We start from the raw sequence: 20,497 nt of genomic DNA, 5'->3' as shown, positions 1-20,497 counted from the left end.
CCATTTTACATTCCCACTAGTAGTGCATGAGGGTTCTGCTTCCTCTGCATCCTCACCAAACTTTGTTATTATCTTTTTTTATTATAGCCTCCTAGTGTGCATGAGAAGTGATACCTAATTATGGTTTTGATTTTCATTTCCCTGATGACTAATGATGTTGAGCATCTTTTCATGTAGTATTTATTGTCCATTTGTATCTTCTTGGAAGAAATGTCCATTCAGATCCTTTCCCCATGCTTTAATTAGGTTGCCTTCTTATTATTGAGTTTAAGAGTTCTTTATCTATTCTAGATACAAGTCCCTTATCAGATACACGATTAGCAAATATTTTCTCGCATTCTGTGAGCTGTCCTTTCATTTTCTTGATAGCATCCTTTGAAGTGCAAAAGTTTACAGTTTTGAGTAAGTCCAAATTATCTTTTTTTTTCTTTCTTGATTTACACTTTTGGTTTCATATCTAGGATATTATTTCCTAGTCTAAGATTTACTGTTGCCTAATCCTTACTATTCCCTAATCCTATGCTTTCTTCTAGGAGTTTTATAATTTTAGATCTTATATTTAGATCTATGATCCATTTTGAGTTAATTTACATATATGGTATGAGGTAAGGGCCCAACTTCATTCTTCTGCATGTGGATACCTAGCTGTCCCAGCAGTATTTGTTGAAAAGACTTTTCTTTCCCCTATTGAATAGTCTTGCTACTCTTGCTGAAAAACTGATTGACCATAGATATATGTGTATATTTATGGACTCCCAATTCTATTTCATCTATCCTTATGCCAGTACAACATTTTCTTGATTACTGTTGCTTTAAAGTAAGTTTTGATGCATTTTCTTACATTTTTTCCCACTGAATATAGTCTTACAAACACTTAAGTTTTCATACACTATATACATATCAATATAACAATGAAGATCTTTTTTAATATACATACTTATTTACACACGTGAAAAAACAGTGTCTAGAGGTTGGTCAAAAGGGCTGTGCATTTAAAATTTTGATAGACATTGACAATTTGTGCTTCAAAAAGTTTATACCAATTTATACCCCCACCAACAACATACGAAAAAGCCTATTTACTCTGCATCTTCTGCAATGCAGTGTATTTCCAAACTTTTAAATACTTAACCAATGTTATTCTTCTCATTTTTAAAATCTTTTCTGTTGTGACAAATCCACTTTGGCTAATAAATACATTCAAAAAAAAGTTTAATTACTAATAAAATGTTTCCACCAGCAACATTCCATTTTTTGGAATTTACCTTAAGTTAGTAGTTTAAAGAGGAAAAAGAGATGTTCAAAGAGCTATTTGTAATTTAGAAAAAAAAGATTGCATAGTAGATGCTGATCAACAGAAAAATGATTAATTAAAATATGGTATGTTCACTAAATAGTATATCCAACTATTAAAAACTATAAACATGATGTCTGTAGCCATATAAAAATACTTTAATCTAATCTTTAAAAGCAGGATACAAAATTATATGTACACTCTGTACACTGATTATAACTACTTTAAAATTACACAAGCATACAGAAATGGAAATATATAAATGACTACGGATAAGTTTCCTCTTTAATTTCTAAACTTCCTATAACTTTTTAGAATTAAGTTCGTAATTAGGGAATATGTTCACAAATACATTACTTTACATTAAAAATATACTTACTGTGATGATGCCAATTAGTTGAGTATAAAAGAGTCCAGTTATTCCAACTAACATTGTAATGCCCATAAAGGCAGCTAGTCTCATTATGGCCAATTCATGCCTAACAACAAAGAGGTCCTATAAGAAGAAAAAGAAAATCTTAAAAACAATTCAAAAATTACTTGCAGTAATAGTTGCAATAATAAAGAACTGAGCCATAACATTTTCCCTTATTATCTTAAAAGAACTACTCTCCCCATTTTTTAGTTTATTCCACTTAATAAACATATAAATATTTGAAAATTTCAAAAATAATTGTTTTTAATTCATAGTAGCAAGCTGAAAAATGGGATTTTACTACTCTATTGTCATAAAAACCCCTCAATCCTAAAGTTGCAAATCAGCCATGCTCATTTACTATTTGGAGCAAAAACAAAACAAAAAACCCTCCAAAAATCAAAAAACAAAAACAAAACAGATGGTGTACAATCTCTGGTTCAACAAAAGGAAATTGTATTATGGTACTGCTAAAAAGCTTGAATGCACAAGTCTGATTCATAATATTAAAGTTCAAGTGGCCAAGATACCTAGGGATTATGTATTTTAGTCAAAATGAGGGGTAACACAAATAATAGGATCACATGAACAGCTCTCTGCAAGACCAACTCACTCATTCATCCATCCACTCACTCAACTACCACTGCCAAGCACTGAGCTATGTAGTAGAAATGTAAAAAGGATAAAGAGATGGTCTGTGCCCTCAAGAAGTATGCAGTTTATTCAGAGAGAGAGCCCAACTCTGCAAAACTCCAAAACAATGTGATATATACTTTAACAGGAATGTGTGCACAGAGGACAGTAGAGACATAAAGGAATGCCTAGACAGGAGAGAGAAATGGAAACGCTGTGAGGGAAAACTGATTTTCCGGCCCAGGGCATGAAAATGAGGGTGTTGAAAGTGATCCAAAGAAACTGTGGCAGGAGGTCAGGAAAACCAGGAGAAGCCATTTCATTTACCCTCACTGTTCTTTCACTCTCTCTCCCTTGTCTGGCCAGACCATTCCAGTCGAGGGAGAGAGAGTGAAAGAACAAATACTTCTGGAAACCTGTAGTTACTAAGCTTTGGAATAAAATAGCCACAGTGGATAAAAAGCAACAAACGAATGGGAAGGACCCCAAAACATAACCACCCACATGCTCTTTTAATACTGATTCAGGTTAAGGCTTAAAGGTACCCTGGTAGCAATACCAGCAACAGGGGGGTTACCGAACATAATGATCTTGTTTGAAACAAAAGAACTGATGCTTTTCTGTGTGGCACAGTGATCATCCACCTGACTTAAGCAAAACTCTGAGTCCACACCCAAACCACTCAGTTTATTAGCCAGGGAAAACTTAAAATTCACCAAGACACTTAAGGTGTTATGTAACAGTTACATATTAGTTTTGACTATTTCAAAATTTCACTAAAAAGAGCTTAATGCAAAATCTTTACCAAACATGTAAAGAGGAAAAGATGGGGCTATGAATGATATTAAAAATTCAGTACAGTAAACTCTGCTATTATGCTGTATGAAAACACAAATATGTTCCAACATGACTGATACATTAAACAACAATTTGAGCATAGCAAGACTCTTGTGTTTATGTGTGATTTTATCCACAAGAAACCCAAGATGAACAGTAAAAACTTCACCCAGCTAAACCAAGCCATACAGGAATACACAAAACACCTCCCCCCCAAACATCTACCGGCTAACTCAATTTGTCATGTGTGTTTATGAGCCACACTCATCCGTACCTGGTATCACAATTTTCCCTCCAATTTCATATGACTCTCCTTCCATCACTTCGTAATAACTCACATAACGCAACCCTTCTGATGCCCACTTCCACAAGAAAATTTCAGGTCTCTTCTAAGGTAAAGTGCAATGTTTGTTATAGTATTTACATATTTCTTAACTAGTTAACATGTATAAAACTGTGCTGCTATTTTTATTAGGAACCCTTTTAAGTGTCACTGACAAAGTTCTTGAGTGTTGTGTCTTCATTTTCCCATAAGCCCTATGGTTTTCATCGCATGATTTTGCACAGTGGGGCAAATTTTAGGAATGAACATACTGTGTCATAGTAGAGCTTACCCTAATAAAAATACACATGGTTCCCAATTTACAACGGTTCACCTTACAATTTTCCGACTTTTAAGATGGTGCAACTTTGGATATTTTCAACTTAGAATGGGTTTATCAGGATGTACCCCACTGTAAGTCAAGGAAGATCTGTGCCATATATGACCAAATAAAATGCATCCTCTTTTCTCCCAGTGAAAAGATTAAAAAACTTTTTTGTCCACTAGAATTTATACATGTTAGGGATGAAGATGAGACTAAAAGATCTACTTAAAATTACATTTATTCACTTAGGTATACATTTATGTTAGAGAGTACTTGTGTAAAACAGTAAATTAATTCAGAAATTGCTTTTTATCACTCTTATATTTTCAAAAAAATGCATCCCAACTTTACATACACATAATTAACATCAGTACTAAATCCATATTTTGAGTCATTTAACATACTTCTCCAGAGCACAACATCTTTACTTCTATCTTAGATTTTTTTTTTTTTTAGATCTAGCACTTTTTGAATCCAAAAACTGGCTTGGGAAATTTTATCTAAATCACAAGCATCCATTTGCTATTCAAATCTTTATGACATAATCAGTGTTATTATGGCTGAATTGTGTCTCTCCAGAAATTCGTATGTGGAAGCCCTAACCCCACCCTCACCCCAGCACTTCAGAATGTGAGAGTATTTGGAGAGAAGGCCTTTAAAGAGGAGATCAAGAAAAATGGGGCCCTTAGGGTGGACATTAATCCAATCTGACTGGTATCCTTATAAGAAGAGGAAACTCAGAAACACAAAGTGACACCACGGATGCTCAAGCACATGTGAAGACACAGCAACAAGGTGCCATCTGCAAGCCAGGAGAGAAGCCTCCAGAGAAACCAAACCTGCCGACATCCTGATCTTAGACTTCCAGCCTCCAGAACTGTGAGAAAATGAGTTTCTGTCGTTTATGCCCCCAGTCTGTGGTATTTTATGTCGCCCTAGAAAACTAATACAGTAACTGTATTTCTTTATCGTTTTCATTCCTTTCCATTTTTTGGTTAAGAAATGTGCTTATATATAGATAAATGCATAAAACATAAGTTCAGTTTAGAGAAAAGAATGCAAACATTTGAAAACATGCAGATGCTTTCCTCAGTGCATTTCTTCCCCATCACATCCTCTCCCGCATCCCTACCTTAAAGAGAAAGGTTACTGATTCGTTCTTCAGACCTTTTCGATACTACTATTTTCAGTTGCATATTACAAATATCTTTTCCTACTCTGAGTCTACTTTTTCATTCTCTTTACGGCATCTTTGGATAATCCCAAATTCTTAATTTTAATGTAGTCCAATTTATCAATCTTTTCTTTTATTGCTTTTTATTTCCTGTTTAAGAAATCTTTCTCAACCCTGACGTAATGATGACATTCTCCTATATTGCCTTCTAAAGCCTTTAAAAGCTTTATAGCTTTGCCTTTCACATTTAGGTCACTAATCCACCTGGAATTGATGTTTGTGCACTGTGAAATACAGGGTTCTGAATTTACTTTTACTATATGAATACTCAATTGTCCCGGGACGGTTTATTTAAAAAGCTGTCCTTTCCTCAGGGATCAGAGGTCAAGTGTCCATACATGCCTGAGTCTGATGTGGGCTCTTTATCCTGTTCTCTTGGTTTGTTTATCCCCGTACTAGTGAGCACATCTTAGTTACTATGGCTTTGTAATAACTCTCCATACCTAGTAGGCCAACTCATCCCAACTTGTTCTTTTTCAAGAATATCTTGGTATGGGATTAAGAGACACAAACTACTAAGTATAAAACAGATAAGCAACAAAGATATATTGTACAGGGAAATACAGCCTTTGTTTTGTAATAAATTTAAATGGAGTATAATCTATAAAATATTGAATCACTATGTTTTATACCTGAAAATAACATAATATTGTAAATCAACTACACTTCAATGTAAAAAAAGGAATGTATTGGTTATTCTAGATACAGCTGACCCTTGAACAAGGCGGGTGTTAATCTGCCTATATCTTATAGCAGGCCCTCAGTATCCACGGTTCCTCAGCATCAGTGGATTCAACCAACCATTGATCCTGTACTACTGGAGTATTTACTACTGAAAATCACCGCATATAAGTGGATCTGCACAGTTCAAATGTGTATTGTTCCAAGGTCAACTGTAATTTGTATTCCCATAAAAATTTTTAAATTAGATTTCGAGTTACAACATACTCAGACATACACACACATATGATATATTCTCTCCACTAAGAGTCACAATTTTCCCCTAGAGGTCTTGTGCTTTTCAAAGTCAGATTTAATTCCTGTTTCTTGATTCTATTATAAATGGTTCTGCTGTTAATTTCATTGTCTAAAGCATTGTTTGCTAGCATATAGAAATAAAACTGATTTTTTAAAATATTGTTTTATAGTCACACTTCTTAAACTTTCTTAAAAATTCCAAAGAATCTACAGATAAGTTATTTACATGATCATACCATCTAAGAGTAATGATGGTTTTCTTCATTTCAGCAGTTATACCGTCTCTTTCTTCCTCTTGCCTCACTGCATGGACTAGAATTCCTAGGACTATATTTAATAACAATGGCAATGGGGGTGCAGCAGGCATCAACACCTTGTCCCTCAACTTGGAGGGAGAAAGGTCAACATTTCATCATTAAGCATGCTACAGCTATTGTGTTGGGTTCTGTGTGTGGTTTTTGGTTGTTTTGGAAGCTTTTATCTCACTAAAAAAGTTCTCTAGTTCTAGTTTGCTAAGAGTTTATAACATGAATGGAGGCTGAATTTTATCTTTGTCTTCACACACTAATACATACAGTCTCCAGACATCTGGGTTTTTTTCCCCCTAATCTGTTAATTGATAAAGTATACTGACTGATTTTCTAGTGTAAAAGCCACCTTTCATTCCTAAGATAAACTCAACTTGATCAAGCTGGTTATATATGACCAGATTCAGTTTGCTAAAATTTTGTTTAGGGGTTGTTTCTCTATGTTCATAATCAGACTAATTTCCTTACATTCTCTTATTGTCCTTAATAGGATATACCCAACATATGCTATACACATAAAATGAGTTGGGGAGCTTCCTCTTTTTCTAGTGTTTTGAAGAGTATGCATAAGACTGGAATTACTGTTTCCTTTCATATATGATAGAGCTAGGACTCACTGGTAAATGTGTGAATATTCTTTTCAGGAAAAGTTTTAACTACTCACTCATGATCATAGGACTACCCATGTTTCCAGCTTCTTCTTGCTGCTATACTATGCTTATGATCAGGAAACTCAGTAAGGTACAGATGTCAACTAACCAAACTGATGTATAGAATTAATACAATCCCAATAAAATTCCCCCACCAGTAGAGTATATACTGTTATATACTGGTAGGAGTTTTTTACTTTGTTTTGATTTGTAAATTGCTAAGTAGGCTGTTTCTAAATTTCACTGAAAAAGACAAAAGCAAAGGATAGCATACCACTCCTATATAAAAAGAACAAGGAAGAGGATCTGCTCTACTGCATGCATTATCAGTAGGGGCAGTATCGCCCCCAGGAGGGAGAAAATTGGTTCTTGGAGGAAAAAAAAATTTAGCTATTACAGTGATTTGTGGCTGTCCACAAATCAATCCTACCTGACAAAATCTTATTCCTTAGTATTTAACTTCATAGAGAAAAGAAGAGAAAGTGTCTAAAAAGGCTCCTGATGGGAGCAATAATAATGAAAAAAAAAAGGCAGAAAAACACTCTTACACTGGATAGCAAGATTTATTATAAAACTACAGTTGTAACAGTATGGTGCAACCACAAAGATAGACTAATGGACTAGAAAAAAAAAGCAGAAACAGATACACACATATATGGCTCTTGGTTTATGACAAAGATGGTATTGCAGAGCAGAGTGGAATTATCTTTTCAATAAATGGTGCTAAATCAATTGGATATCCATCTATGAAAAAAATGAAATCCTAACTCCTACCTCATAAGCATTATAAAAATCAATTCCAGGTGGAAATATAAAAAATATAATACTTGGAAGACAATATAGGAGAATTATATTGATGATTTAGGATAGAAAAATACTTCTTAAATTGAACCCCAAAAGCACTAACTAAAAAGGAAAAGACTGGTAAGTTGGAGTAAAGTTAAAACTTCTGTTCATCAAAAAATAGCATTAAGAGAGTAAAAAATTTAGCTACAGAGAAGATATTTACAACATACATAATCATAAAAGGACTCAAATCTAAAACATCCTACAATTACCAGGAAAAAAAAAGTCAAATAACCCCCCTACCAAACATGCAAAATAAACAGACACACTGCAACCTCAATGAACCTCCAATCTGTTGACTCAACCACCATTTCACTGTCCATCAATGCCTTCCTCCAGTACCTTCACTTGACTTCCTACTTGTTTACAGCCCACACTACATTGTTATAATTTCTCCTTCAATATATACCATCAACTTTCTTTTCTTTTTTTTTTTTTTCTGTACGCAGGCCTCTCACTGTTGTGGACTCTCCCGCTGCGGGGCACAGGCTCCGGACACACAGGCCCAGCAGCCATGGCTCAAGGCCCAGCCGCTCCGCGGCATGTGGGATCTTCCCGGACCGGGGCACGAACCCGTGTCCCCTGCATCGGCAGGCAGACTCTCAACCACTGCGCCACCAGGGAAGCCCCCGTCAACTTCCTTGATGCTCTCTTTCACCAGTGCTCCCTGGTTTCACCAGGTACTCCTGCTTAGTCACCTTTCTGTTTCCTCCTCATCTTTCTGTCTTCTAAAATTTAAGAGTATTCCAGGCTTAGTCTTAAGACCTCCTTTCTTATCTAGCTATACTTACTCCCTAGAAAATCTCCTATCAGGTCCCATGGCTTTAAATACCATCTTTACACCTAAAGGTCCCAAATTTATATATCTAGCTCAGACTACTCTACTGAAATCCAGATTCCCATATCTGTCTACTTAACAACATCTCTTCTTGGATATCAAATAGGCACCTCAATAGAACCAAAATCTTTTAACTTTTTCCTAAAACTTACTCTTCCTCCAAACTTCTCCATCTCAGTAAATGACATCTCTATTCTTCCAGTTGTTCACGACATAAAACCTTGCAATCATCCTCTACTTGTCACTTTCTATCTCATACCCCACATCCAAATCAACACTAAATCCTGTCAGCTCTTAAACTATAACGCACCACTTCTCAACACTTCCACTACTCTCCACATCATCTTGTTTGGACTATATTTTAACAGTCTAGTAACTGGTCTTCTTGCTGCCATGACTGTCCCTAAATTTATTCTTCCTAGCAATCAGGTTTCTTTCCCTAATGTAAATGAGTTTGTGTAATTTTGCTAAAAAACCTTCAAAAGCTTCCAAAGTCCCAACCACTAAACATCCTGACAAAACAAAGTCTCACCTTCAATCCCAGCCCTCACTGCTCTCAATTCATCTCTTACAACTCTCTCCCTAACTCACTCCACTCAAGATACACTGGCCTCCTTATTCTTCCTTAAAAATGTGAAGCATGCTCCCACCTCACAGTCTTGGCATTGGTTCTTTCCTCTCACTGAAATGCTCTTCCTCCCAATATCAGTGACATGCTTGAGCTCCAGGTCTCTGCTCAAGTGTCACTATGAGAAAGGCCTTCCTTGACTATATAATCAATCATTACTTTCTATCCCTTACTCACCTTTATTACACTTCATAATACTAATCTTGTACACCATATATTTGTTTATTGCCTGTCTCCCCCAATTAGAATGTAAGCTCTTTAATTCAGGAACTTCGTTTTGTTCACTGCTGCATCCTCAGAGCCTAGAATGGCTACCATGCACATCGCAGGCATTCAATAAATATTTGTTAAATGATTTACTGACTGTTCTTCATAATTTCTGAAAATAAACAACTGTTTTACAAATAAAATTTTACATATAAAATAATAATCTTATATTAATCAGTAGGAAGCAATTTTATTTATAAACTATTATTTATAAGTCACTTTGTGTTTTTATGAGACTAGCCTGAAAATTAACATGTGAGGTATTTGTTATCGTCCTCCTACTGAAGGGGTTTCTCAACCTCAACATTACTATACTTTGGGCCAGATCAGCCTTTGTTGTAGGAGGTGGTACTATGATCATAGGATATTTAGCAGCATCCCTGGCCTCTACCCACTAAATGCCCATAGCATTCTCCCAGTTGTGACAACCAAAAAAGTCTCCAGATATTATTACCAATGTCTCCAGGGTGGAGGGGGAGAAGTGGGGCCGGAGACTCCCTCCTTCTCCCACTGTACTACTGGAAGGGATTTGTTTTCTCTGTTTTTCAAAAATGAAAATAGCTTAGATCACAACTAAGATATCTAAAGTATACAGATTTGAATTTTCAAAATGGCTAAATAACCAACTTCACATGCTAAGGTTAGGTTCATGTGGCAGTTACTCTTGCATAAAGTAAAATCCTACCATATCTGTATGGTTATCAAGCACTTTTGGGAATGGACCTCAGCTTAAGTTTTATCATTACATTCAAAATTATAGGCAAAGAAGTTACACGATTATTCTGTATATCCTTCTTACCTCCAGCCTCCAGGTAAAATGTACTTTTTTTCAGTCTTGTTAAATCCTAATGGAAATTAATATCTAAATGAAAAAAATCACTATTCATACTTGACTCATGGCTATCACTGAGTGACCAGAATTACACATTCAATTTTGATACAGATATAACTGCAGCTTTCTTAGGGAGCAAATTTCACTGGCACCTGACTGCTAGGTTCATGGCTGAGGGTAAAATATTTCAGAAAAATCATTTTGTCTGCCTTCCCATCTTTTAGCAGTAAAAACTCTAGAAAAGTTATAGTTGTTCAATAAGAAAACAAGATACCATATTTTCTTGCTACATTTACCGTTTAATACAGGCTATAGCATTTGATAAAAGTAAAAGATGAGTGAGACAATAAAATTGCTGCCAGCGTTTAACCATTTAAACTCAAAGTGACTGAAACATTCTCACAGAGAAATAAAACTGCTAAATTTTTATGCTAAGTGCTATAATATTCATAAATAATTAGCTATAGAAAATTTAATGAGGACATATATTCAGTAGACCTGGTACTGCAAGGCAAGGTCAAGATTTAGCATAAGGTTTCTTTGTTCCATCTGTCAGTAAAAGCACAGGGATATATGACATATAGAATTGACAATTGTTAGAATAATAGGGTAGTCTTATACTTTTTTTTTTTACAAACGTAAACTAATTATATATCTGACACCATACCTTCCAAGCAAAAAAAAAAAAAAGAAAAGAAAAAGAGAAAGGAAAGTAAAATTTACCAAGAGATCCTACTACCTCCACTAACATTTCAGGATACAGAGGCAAAAACACCAAATTACCCTTATACTTGCTAATGAAATAATTTTCATTTCATATTTATCTTAATTCCACACTATTCTTGGCTATTCGTGCCAAAAATAAACTAAATACATATTTCAGCAATTTTATTCATTCTAAAGTGCCCACAATAAATGACCCTATATAAATATTGAGTAAAGCCTAAATCATTTTTTAAAAATAGCAATAAATAACAGAAGTGCTCAGGATATTTTGAGATTGATTATATAAAAAGATTAAACTAAATTGTAAAGAGCTTTACTAATATTCAGAGCTACCTGCAACTAAGTCCTCTGGCTACTTCTATTCTTTGTTAGCCAAAAAGCTACGCAAATAACTCTGTGGCATAGTTCTATCCGACATCAAATCCCTAGCAACACTATTAGATAGGAGCTAATCAGAATAATAATGTATCTTCCTAGCTGAAGCTGTTGGCTGGACTGCTAAACATTATTTATTTTCCTCTTCTGAATATTGGTAGTATGTCCTTTATTCAAATTCTCACCCTTCCTTCCCCACTTCTATCACTCTCCCCATAACCTTAAATGCAGTTAGTATATTAGTTTTTGCCCTTCACATAAAAATAGATACAAAGGAATCAGCTGAAAATTATCTGAATCTACTTCATCTAAAAACAATTTAAAACATATTACTTTAGAACTATGACACAAATGACTAGTTGCATAAGCTCTACACTAATAGCTACCAATTGTTTAAGAAAGAAAACAACTGGTTTTCTCACATAGAAAGCAAGTAGAGATAGTACTGCCTACAATATGTGATTATCAGCAGGTACATAATTTAAAAAATATTTTTAACCTACTATAATGCCTTTATAAGATGTATGTTGACAGTCTTTAGATTAGATTAACTACTAAAAATGTACTGCCTCAATGAAAAATGAAAACAGCAAAGTATGAATTTACCAATCAGGAGATTCAATAAGCTTTCCCTGAAGAAGAAATTTTGTGATGCTTGAGTATTTTTTAAACTGCTAAAAAATATCCTCAGGGAAAAGTGTGAAAAAGAGAAATAGCAGCTTGATACTATAGAAAGAACACTGACTTAGGAACAGACAGAAATGGGCCCAAATCACACCTCTGCCAAGTGGGATAATTCTCTGCTTAAACAAGTTACTGGACCTCTCTGAATCTCAGTACCTTCTCTGTACAATGGGAACCATACTACTTATCCTCTCAAGGATATTTTAAATAAGTTGACATTTTCCACTAATCCAATTCTTACAAATTGAGAATATAAAAATCCTGAAACATATGACTAATGAAATATTCATGGATCAATAAATAATAATCTTTAGAAAGTATACTCCCTAACTATAATGATACCTTCCTTCATATTTAATCATTGGGTTGGCCAAAAAGTTCTTTTGGGTTTTTTTCCATAAGATGTTACAGAAAAACCCGAGCAAACTTTTTGGCCAACCCAATAAAATGCTATAATTTTCTAATAATGGTTTTGGTAAACAACCAGCATACAATAAGACGAAGTATATTTTTGTAATTTAATAATACGCCAAATGGCCAGGCATTTGCTTATAAACATTTAAAATAACTATGTGAAAAACAGTCAAATATAGACTTTGGCCAAAGAAAATTTATTTTATTTAATATCTATCCATTTTATTCATTTAAAATGCCACATCACTCCCCACTCTACAGGTTTTGAAATCTTTAAAATGATTTTCATCCCAATAACTACTTAAAGGAAGACATTAGTTTCAAGAGGATTTTAAGTAAAAGTTAACATTATAGCAGCATGATAAATACAAATGACGGTCAAACTAATTTGACATCTAACATTTGAAAATCTTCTCCAAATATCTCCAAGCTTATAATCTTTACTAATTTTGGATTCTGTGATTTTAACTAAAAATGCTTTATTTATCCCCATTTATTTGGAAAGACACCTATTATTACATTTCTGCAATTTTCTAAATATGAATTTTTGTCTTAATATCAACTGAGAATTTAGAGATTTTTTTTAGTTACTATTTACAAAGAAGATGGTAATACTAATTCTTCTTAGGTTTGTAGGCCTTCTTTATAAGACTTAGGATATAAATCAATACTTACAGCATAAAAATAAATCCTTTTTTGGGGCACTGATTCATGATGGATAAATTCCTTATCTTCCTTACCTCTTATTAACTCCTTCTCTAACTAAAGGATATATTAAAGTATTTCCTCAAAACTTCACATAGTAAAAACACATAAATCCTTGAAAGTCCATGATAGGTGGATATTTTAAAAGTAAAGATTAAGAAGAAATCTAAAAAGCACTGAGTTACTCTCAAAAACAATGGGGTTATTGCAAAGCAATTCAAACAATCCAGCAGAGAAAGCACTCCCCTGAAAAGAGAAAGCAAGAGAAGAGAGAAATGGAAGAAAATCAGGTCCCAAATCCTTTATTTTCCAGAGTTTGTGAACAGCCTGCTTTCTCTCAACTTTCTTTCCCATGTGCTTAATCATTAATGTACCAGTTTTCTACTAAATACAGGTTAAGTGACATCACCACTAAGTTTAAAAGTCAGTCCAATGAATAAACACTTTCATGTTAAAAAAGAAAAGAAAAGAAAAAAGAAAAGAAACAAAAACCTAAGTAAGAGTTTTTGACACTTTCTTTTCCCACCCAGAGATAAGCACTCAGTTTTAGAACTTAACGAAAGATACTATGCTGCCATCTATCTACCTGAAAGGATATAAAGAAAAATGCAGACTACAGCTTTCACTTCCTCTGGCTGACAGACTATAGAGTCAAAGTCCATGGCATACATTCGTTGTACTTTTTCTCCGTAAGAAAGAAGCACAGTAATCAATAACACAATCTCCAAAGACAATTAGGGATATCTGGGGGGTCTTTATACCATATTCCATATAATGGAAAGAATAACAAGGTTTATGAACAACTTTACACACAAAATGAAGACCTGGATATACTTTGTTTGTTTTAGAGAAAAATGAAAGAGAGACAGGCAAGGACTTAGAAAAAAACTGATGGGGCAGGATTGTTTGAAGAATATTCCACTACAAAACATTATTTTTTTTTAAATGCCAATAGTGACTTTTGTATTGAAATTATGGGCAATTTTCTACCTTTATAAAAAAATGTAATAAATGTCATCACCAAAAAAAAACCCCAAACAAACAAAAAAAAACCTGTTATACGTAAGGGCAATTTTCTATTATTTAGCTTTAAAAATATTTGCTATAGAGTTTTTTAGTATCTTAGAAGAAATGTGACCTTAAAACCAATTTCCAATTAACTGCCTCAAGCTTTTTGTTATTCTCTTGTCCAGCAATGACTTCCTTCACCTCTCCATCTGGTTAATCTCTACCAATATTATCAAGTCCATCACCAGTCTCATTTTCTACAGCACAATAGTTCTCAAACCTTATGGCTATAGTCGTATGGTTCTGCACAACTCCACAGGATATTGTTTACATAGATTATGACATGAGTGTGGTCTCCTGGAGTTGTGTAGTTTGGGAGCAATGATTAAAATCACTTGGGAAGAAATTTTTAAACAAAATGTTACTGCCAATGACACCTAGGCAGGAAGAGATTGTATGAGACTAACCCTACCAATAAGAACATTACTAAAAGCCAGATAAAATCCAATTAATTGGTAAATAAACAGTTGACTGAAGACACTGGGAAGTAGCCAAACTAGCCAGGACTTAAAGGATAAAGATCCCAGAAAGAGCAGAAATGCACTAAGGTGAGTCCTACATTCCTCAGTGCTTTTTACTTAAAGGTACTTGCCACCTCATAAACATTACATATGAAAGGTCAAGTAGAAGTGGAGGCTCAGAGTTTTCTGCAATCCCACAGAACTGGGGAAACAACAAGGAGAAGGCACAATCCACTGTTAACACTGAAGTTTCCAGCTGAGAAACTCCTGAAGGGCTATGACATAAGAGAAAGGGCGAACTGAAACTAGTTCTTTATGAAGACAAAACCCCAAATCATAAATCCTTACAAAGTCTCAATAAACACAGTAAATGTCATCTTCAAAAGCACTGCTGTATTAAGACCAATATTCTGTTATTAGCCTTAGAAATATTTATTATACAAATCCTTGACTGAATCAAGATGAGTCTTCTCTTATTGACAGTCCACAAAAGAAGTAAATCATATCTTGAAAAAGAAAGTATCAACCAGCTCTTCTACAATTTGTCATATAAAATGCCCAGTATCTAACAAAATTTATTAGATATATCAGAAGAAAGGACAAACTATCTGGAAACTACAAGAGAGAAGAAAAAAAAGTCAACGGAAACAGACCCACAAGTAGATCTCAACACTGAAGTTATCAGACATAAACATTAAAATAACTTTCATTAAAATGTTCAAAACTTTAGATGACAAATGAAGAATTTCACCGGAGAAGTGATCTATGAAAAAAATATCAAATGGAAATTATAACTGAGAAAAATATAATAACTGAATTAATAACTTCAACAGAAGGGTTTGACAGTAGATTAAACAGAGCAAAAGAGTTGAGCAGTAAACCAGAACAGGGGTCAGTAGGAAATACCTAGTCTGAAGCACAGAGGGAAAAAAAGGAAAAATGCAGGAAAGACTGCAAAAGTTATGCAGCGCAGTGAGATGTCATGTGCATATAATCAGAATCCCAGAAATGCAGGAGATAAAGTTGGGCAGAAGTAACAGTTGAAGTGACACAGGCCAAGAAATGTCCATAACTTAAAAATGTCATCAAGCCACAGATTTAAGAAGTTATATAAACTCTCAAACAGGAAGAATGCAAAGAAAACAACAATGAAGCACATCACAGAATAACTGCTAAATACAAAAACAAAATGAAATCATAGGAGTTCTGGTCCAAGATGGCAAGAGAGAAGGCTCGTGAACTCAACTCTTCCCACAGACATAATGAATCTACTACTAAGCATGAAGCAAATCCCTTTGAATGAAATCCAGAAACTAGCTGAGTGAATCTTATATTGATAGATCAGGCACAGCACTAAAGAAAATCACCAAAAAACAAAGGAAGAAAGCAAGAGAAAAAGAAAGGAACAAAGGAATTACAGAACAGCCAGAAAACAATTTTTTAAATGGCAACAGTAAGTCCATACCTATCAATAATTACTTTAAATATAAAAGGACTAAATTCTACAATCAAAAGACAAAGAATGGCTGAATGGGTAAAAAAAACAAGATCCAATTATCTAGGGCCTATAAGAGATTCACTTCAGCTTTAGGGACACACAGACTGAAAGTGAAGGGATGGAAAAAGACATTCCACGCAAATGAAAACCAGAGAAAACCAGAAAACCAAAAGAAAGCAGAGGTAGCTATATTTATATCAGACGAAATAGACTTTAAGCCAAAGACTATAAGAAGAGACAAAGAAGGTCAATATAAAACAATAAAGAGTCACTCCAACAAGAGGATGTAACATTTGTAAATATGATGCATGCAACACAGGAGCACCTAAATACATAAGGCAAATATTAACAGACCTGAGGGAGAACTAGACAGCATTATAATAATAGTAGGGGACTTCAGCACCTCAGTTTCAACAATGGATAGATCATCTAGACAGAAAATCAATACGGAAACATCAGACTTAAACTACGTGTTAGACCAGATGGACTTAACAGACATTTAAAGAACATTCCATCCAACAACAGTAGAACACACATTCTTCTCAAGTGCACAGGAAACAGTCTCCAGGGCAAATCATATATTAGGCGGCAAAACAAACCTTAATAATTTTAAGAAGACTGAAATCATATCAAACATCTTTTCCAACCCCAATGGTATGAAATCATTTATAAGAAGAAAACTAGAAAATTCAAAAATATGTGGATATTAAACAGCATACTACTGAACAACCAATGGGCCAAAGAAGAAATCAAAACAGATACTAAAAAATATTGAGGCAAATTAAAATGGAAATACAACACACCAAAATTTACGAGATGCAGCAAAGACAGTTCTGAGGGAAGTTCATGGCTATAAATGTCTACATTAAGAAAAAAGGAAGATTTCAAACAAACTTTATATCTCAAGGATCTAGAAAAGGAGGAACAAAATAAGCCAAAAGTAGAAAGAAGGAAAAAAGAAAGATTAGAGTAGAAGTAAGTGAAATAGAGACTAAAAAGACAATAGAAAAGATCAAGGAAACTAAAACCTGGTTTTTTGAAATGATAAACAAAATACACAAACCTTTAGCTATACTCACTAAAAAAAAAAGAGAACTCAAATAAATAAAATCAGAAATGAAAGAGGAGACATTGCAACTGATACCAAATACAAAGGATCATAAGAGACTACTATGAAAAATTATATACCAACAAACTGGACAACCTAGAAGAAATTGATAAATTCCTAGAAACAAACAACCTACCAACAATGAATCATGAAGAAACAGAAACTCTGAACAGACCAATTACTAGTAAGAAGATTGAATCAGTAATCAAAACCCCCAACAGTGAAAAGTCCAGGACCAAATGGCTTCATGGATGAATTCAACCAAACATTTAAAGAATTAACACTAATCCTTCTCAAACTTTTCAAAAAAAATTGAAGAGGAAGGAGGAACACTTCCAAAATATTGTACAAGGCCAGGATTAACCTGATACAAAAACCAGACAACAACACTAAAAGAAAAGAAAACCATATCTCTGATGAACAAAGATGTGAAAATCCTCAACAAAATATTAGCAAACCAAATTCAACAATACATTAAAAGGATCATACACCATGATCAAGTGGGATTTAATTCCAGGGATGCAAAGATACTTCAAAATCTGCAAATCAATCAGTATGATATACCACATTAACAAACTGAATGATAAATATCATATGATCATCTCAAAAGATGTAGAAAAGCCCTTGACAAAATTCAACATCCATTCATGATTAAAAACTCTCAACAAACTGGGTGTAGGAGGAAACATACTTCAACATAATAAAGGCCATATATGACAAACCCACAGAAACATCAGACTCAGTGAAAAGCTGACAGCTTTTCCTCTAAGATCAGGAATGAGACAAAGATGTCCACTCTTATCACCAATATTCAACACTGGATATCAGAACAATTAGGCAAGCAAAAGAAATAAAAGACATCCATTTAGAAAGGAAGAAGTAAAACTGACATTATTTGCAGATAACATGGTATTACATATAGAAAACCTAAAGACTCAACCAAAAAACTGTTAGAACTAATAAACAAATTCATAAAGTTGCAGGATACAAAATTAATATACAAATATCAGTTGCATTTCCATACACTATCAGAAAGTTATTAAGAAAACAATCCCATTTACAATTGTATCAAAAAGAATAAAATACCTAGGAATAAATTTAACCAACAAGGTGAAAGATCTGTACAGTGAAGACACTGATGAAAGAAATTGAAGACAACACCAATAAATGGAAAGCTCTTCCACGCTCATAGATTGGAAAAATTAAATATTCTTAAAATGGACATACTACCCAAGCAATCTACAGATTCAGTGCAATCTCTATCACAATTTGACTGAATTTTTTTTCACAAAAATAGAACAAACAATCCTAAAATTTGTATGGACCCACAGAAGATCTCAAAAAACCAAAGCAATCTTAAGAAAGAAGAACCAAGCTGGAGGCATCTCATGTCTTGATTTCAAAATATATTGCAAAGCTATAGTAATCAAAATAGTATGATACTGACATAAAAAGGCACTTAGATCAATGGAACAGAATAGACAGCCCAGAAAAAAACCCACTCTTATATGGTCAATTAGTCTATGACAAAGGAGCCAAGAAGAGTCAATGGGGAAAAGACAGTCCCTTCAATAAATGGTCCTGGGAAAACTGGACAGTCGCAAGCAAAAGAATGAAACTGGACCCCTATCTTACACAATACACAAAAACCACTCAAAATGAATAAAAGGTTTTAACATAAAACCTAAACCCATAAAACTTGTGGAAGAAAGCATATTGGGTAAGCTCCTTGACGTTGGTCTTGGCAATGATTTTTTGGATTTGACACCAAAAGCAAAGTCACCAAAGCAAAATAAACTAGTGGGACTAAATCAAACTAAAAACCTTCGCAAAGCATAGGAAACCACCAACAAAATGAAAAGGCAACCTATGTAATGCGAAAAAATATTTGCAAATCATATCTCTGATACAGGGTTAACATCCAAAATATATAAAGAACCCATACAACTCAACAGCAAAAATAATAATAATAATTGATTAAAAAATGGGCAGAGGGGCTTCCCTGGTGGCGCAGTGGTTGAGAGTCCGCCTGCCGATGCAGAGGACACGGGTTTGTGCCCCGGTCCGGGAAGATCCCACATGCCACGGAGCGGCTGGGCCCGTGAGCCATGGCCGCTGAGCCTGTGCGTCCAGAGCCTGTGCTCCGCAGGGGGAGAGGCCACAACAGTGAGAGGCCCGCGTACCGAAAAAAAAAAAAAAAAAAAAAAAAAAAAAAAGGCAGAGGACCTGAACAGACATTTTTCCAAAGAAGATATATTGATGGCCAATGGGTACGTGAAAAGGTACTCAACATCACTAATCATCAGGGAAATGCAAATCAAGACCACAATGGGATATCATCTCACACCTGTTAGATTAGAACGGCTATCATAAGAAAGATAAAAGGTAAGTGTTGGCAAGGATGTGGAGAAAAAGAAATCCTTTTGCACTTTTGGTGGGAATAGAAATTGGTGCAGCCACTATGGAAAGCAGTATGGAGACCCCTCAAAAAATTAAAAATAGAACTACCATATGATCCAGCAATTTTACCTCTAGGTATATATCCAAAGGAAATCAAAGAGATATCAGCACTCCCATGTTCACTGCAGCATTACTCACAATAGCCAAGATATGGAAGCAACTTAAGTGTCCATCAATAGATGAATGGATAAAAAAGATGTTGTATATATACACAGTGGAATTTTATTCAGCCATGAGAAAGGAGGAAATCCTGCTATCTGTGATAACATGGATGAACCTTGATGGCCTTATACTAAGTGAAATAAGCCAAATGGTATCACTTATCTGTGGAATTAAGAAAAAAAAAGTTCAACTCATAGAAACTGAGAGTAGACAAGTAGTTGCCAGGGGCTGGGGTTGTGGGAAATAGGGAGAGGTTGGTAAAAGGGTGCAAATTTTAGCTATAAGATGAATAAGGTAAAGATCTTATGTAAAACATGGTGACCACTGTTTTATCACCATACTGTACAACTGAAATTCGCTGAGAGAAGAACTTAAATGTTCTCATAAAAAAAAAGATTAATATGTGAAGTGTTGGATGTGTTAATTAAC

The 20,497-nt window shown here is 34.5% G+C and overlaps 1 protein-coding gene across 2 annotated transcripts in view; it reads right to left on the bottom strand.

The window, feature by feature from the left end:
* Window positions 1–20,497, bottom strand: part of ZDHHC21 (zinc finger DHHC-type palmitoyltransferase 21) — a 60,202-nt gene that overhangs the window by 11,743 nt on the left and 27,962 nt on the right. For both annotated transcript variants that reach the window (XR_009532782.1, XM_060101273.1), the window contains exon 7: window positions 1,674–1,790. Coding sequence is in view for 1 of the 2 variants with exons in the window: in XM_060101273.1 (XP_059957256.1) it covers window positions 1,674–1,790 (117 nt within the window). In the remaining variant the exon portion in view is untranslated. The remainder of the gene's footprint in view (window positions 1–1,673; window positions 1,791–20,497) is intronic.

The sequence above is a fragment of the Mesoplodon densirostris genome, chromosome 6, assembly GCF_025265405.1.
Source record: "Mesoplodon densirostris isolate mMesDen1 chromosome 6, mMesDen1 primary haplotype, whole genome shotgun sequence".
In the NCBI taxonomy this organism is placed as follows: domain Eukaryota; kingdom Metazoa; phylum Chordata; class Mammalia; order Artiodactyla; family Ziphiidae; genus Mesoplodon; species Mesoplodon densirostris.
The sequence above is the reverse complement of the archived record's forward strand: the minus strand, read 5'-3'. Positions and strand labels throughout refer to the sequence as shown.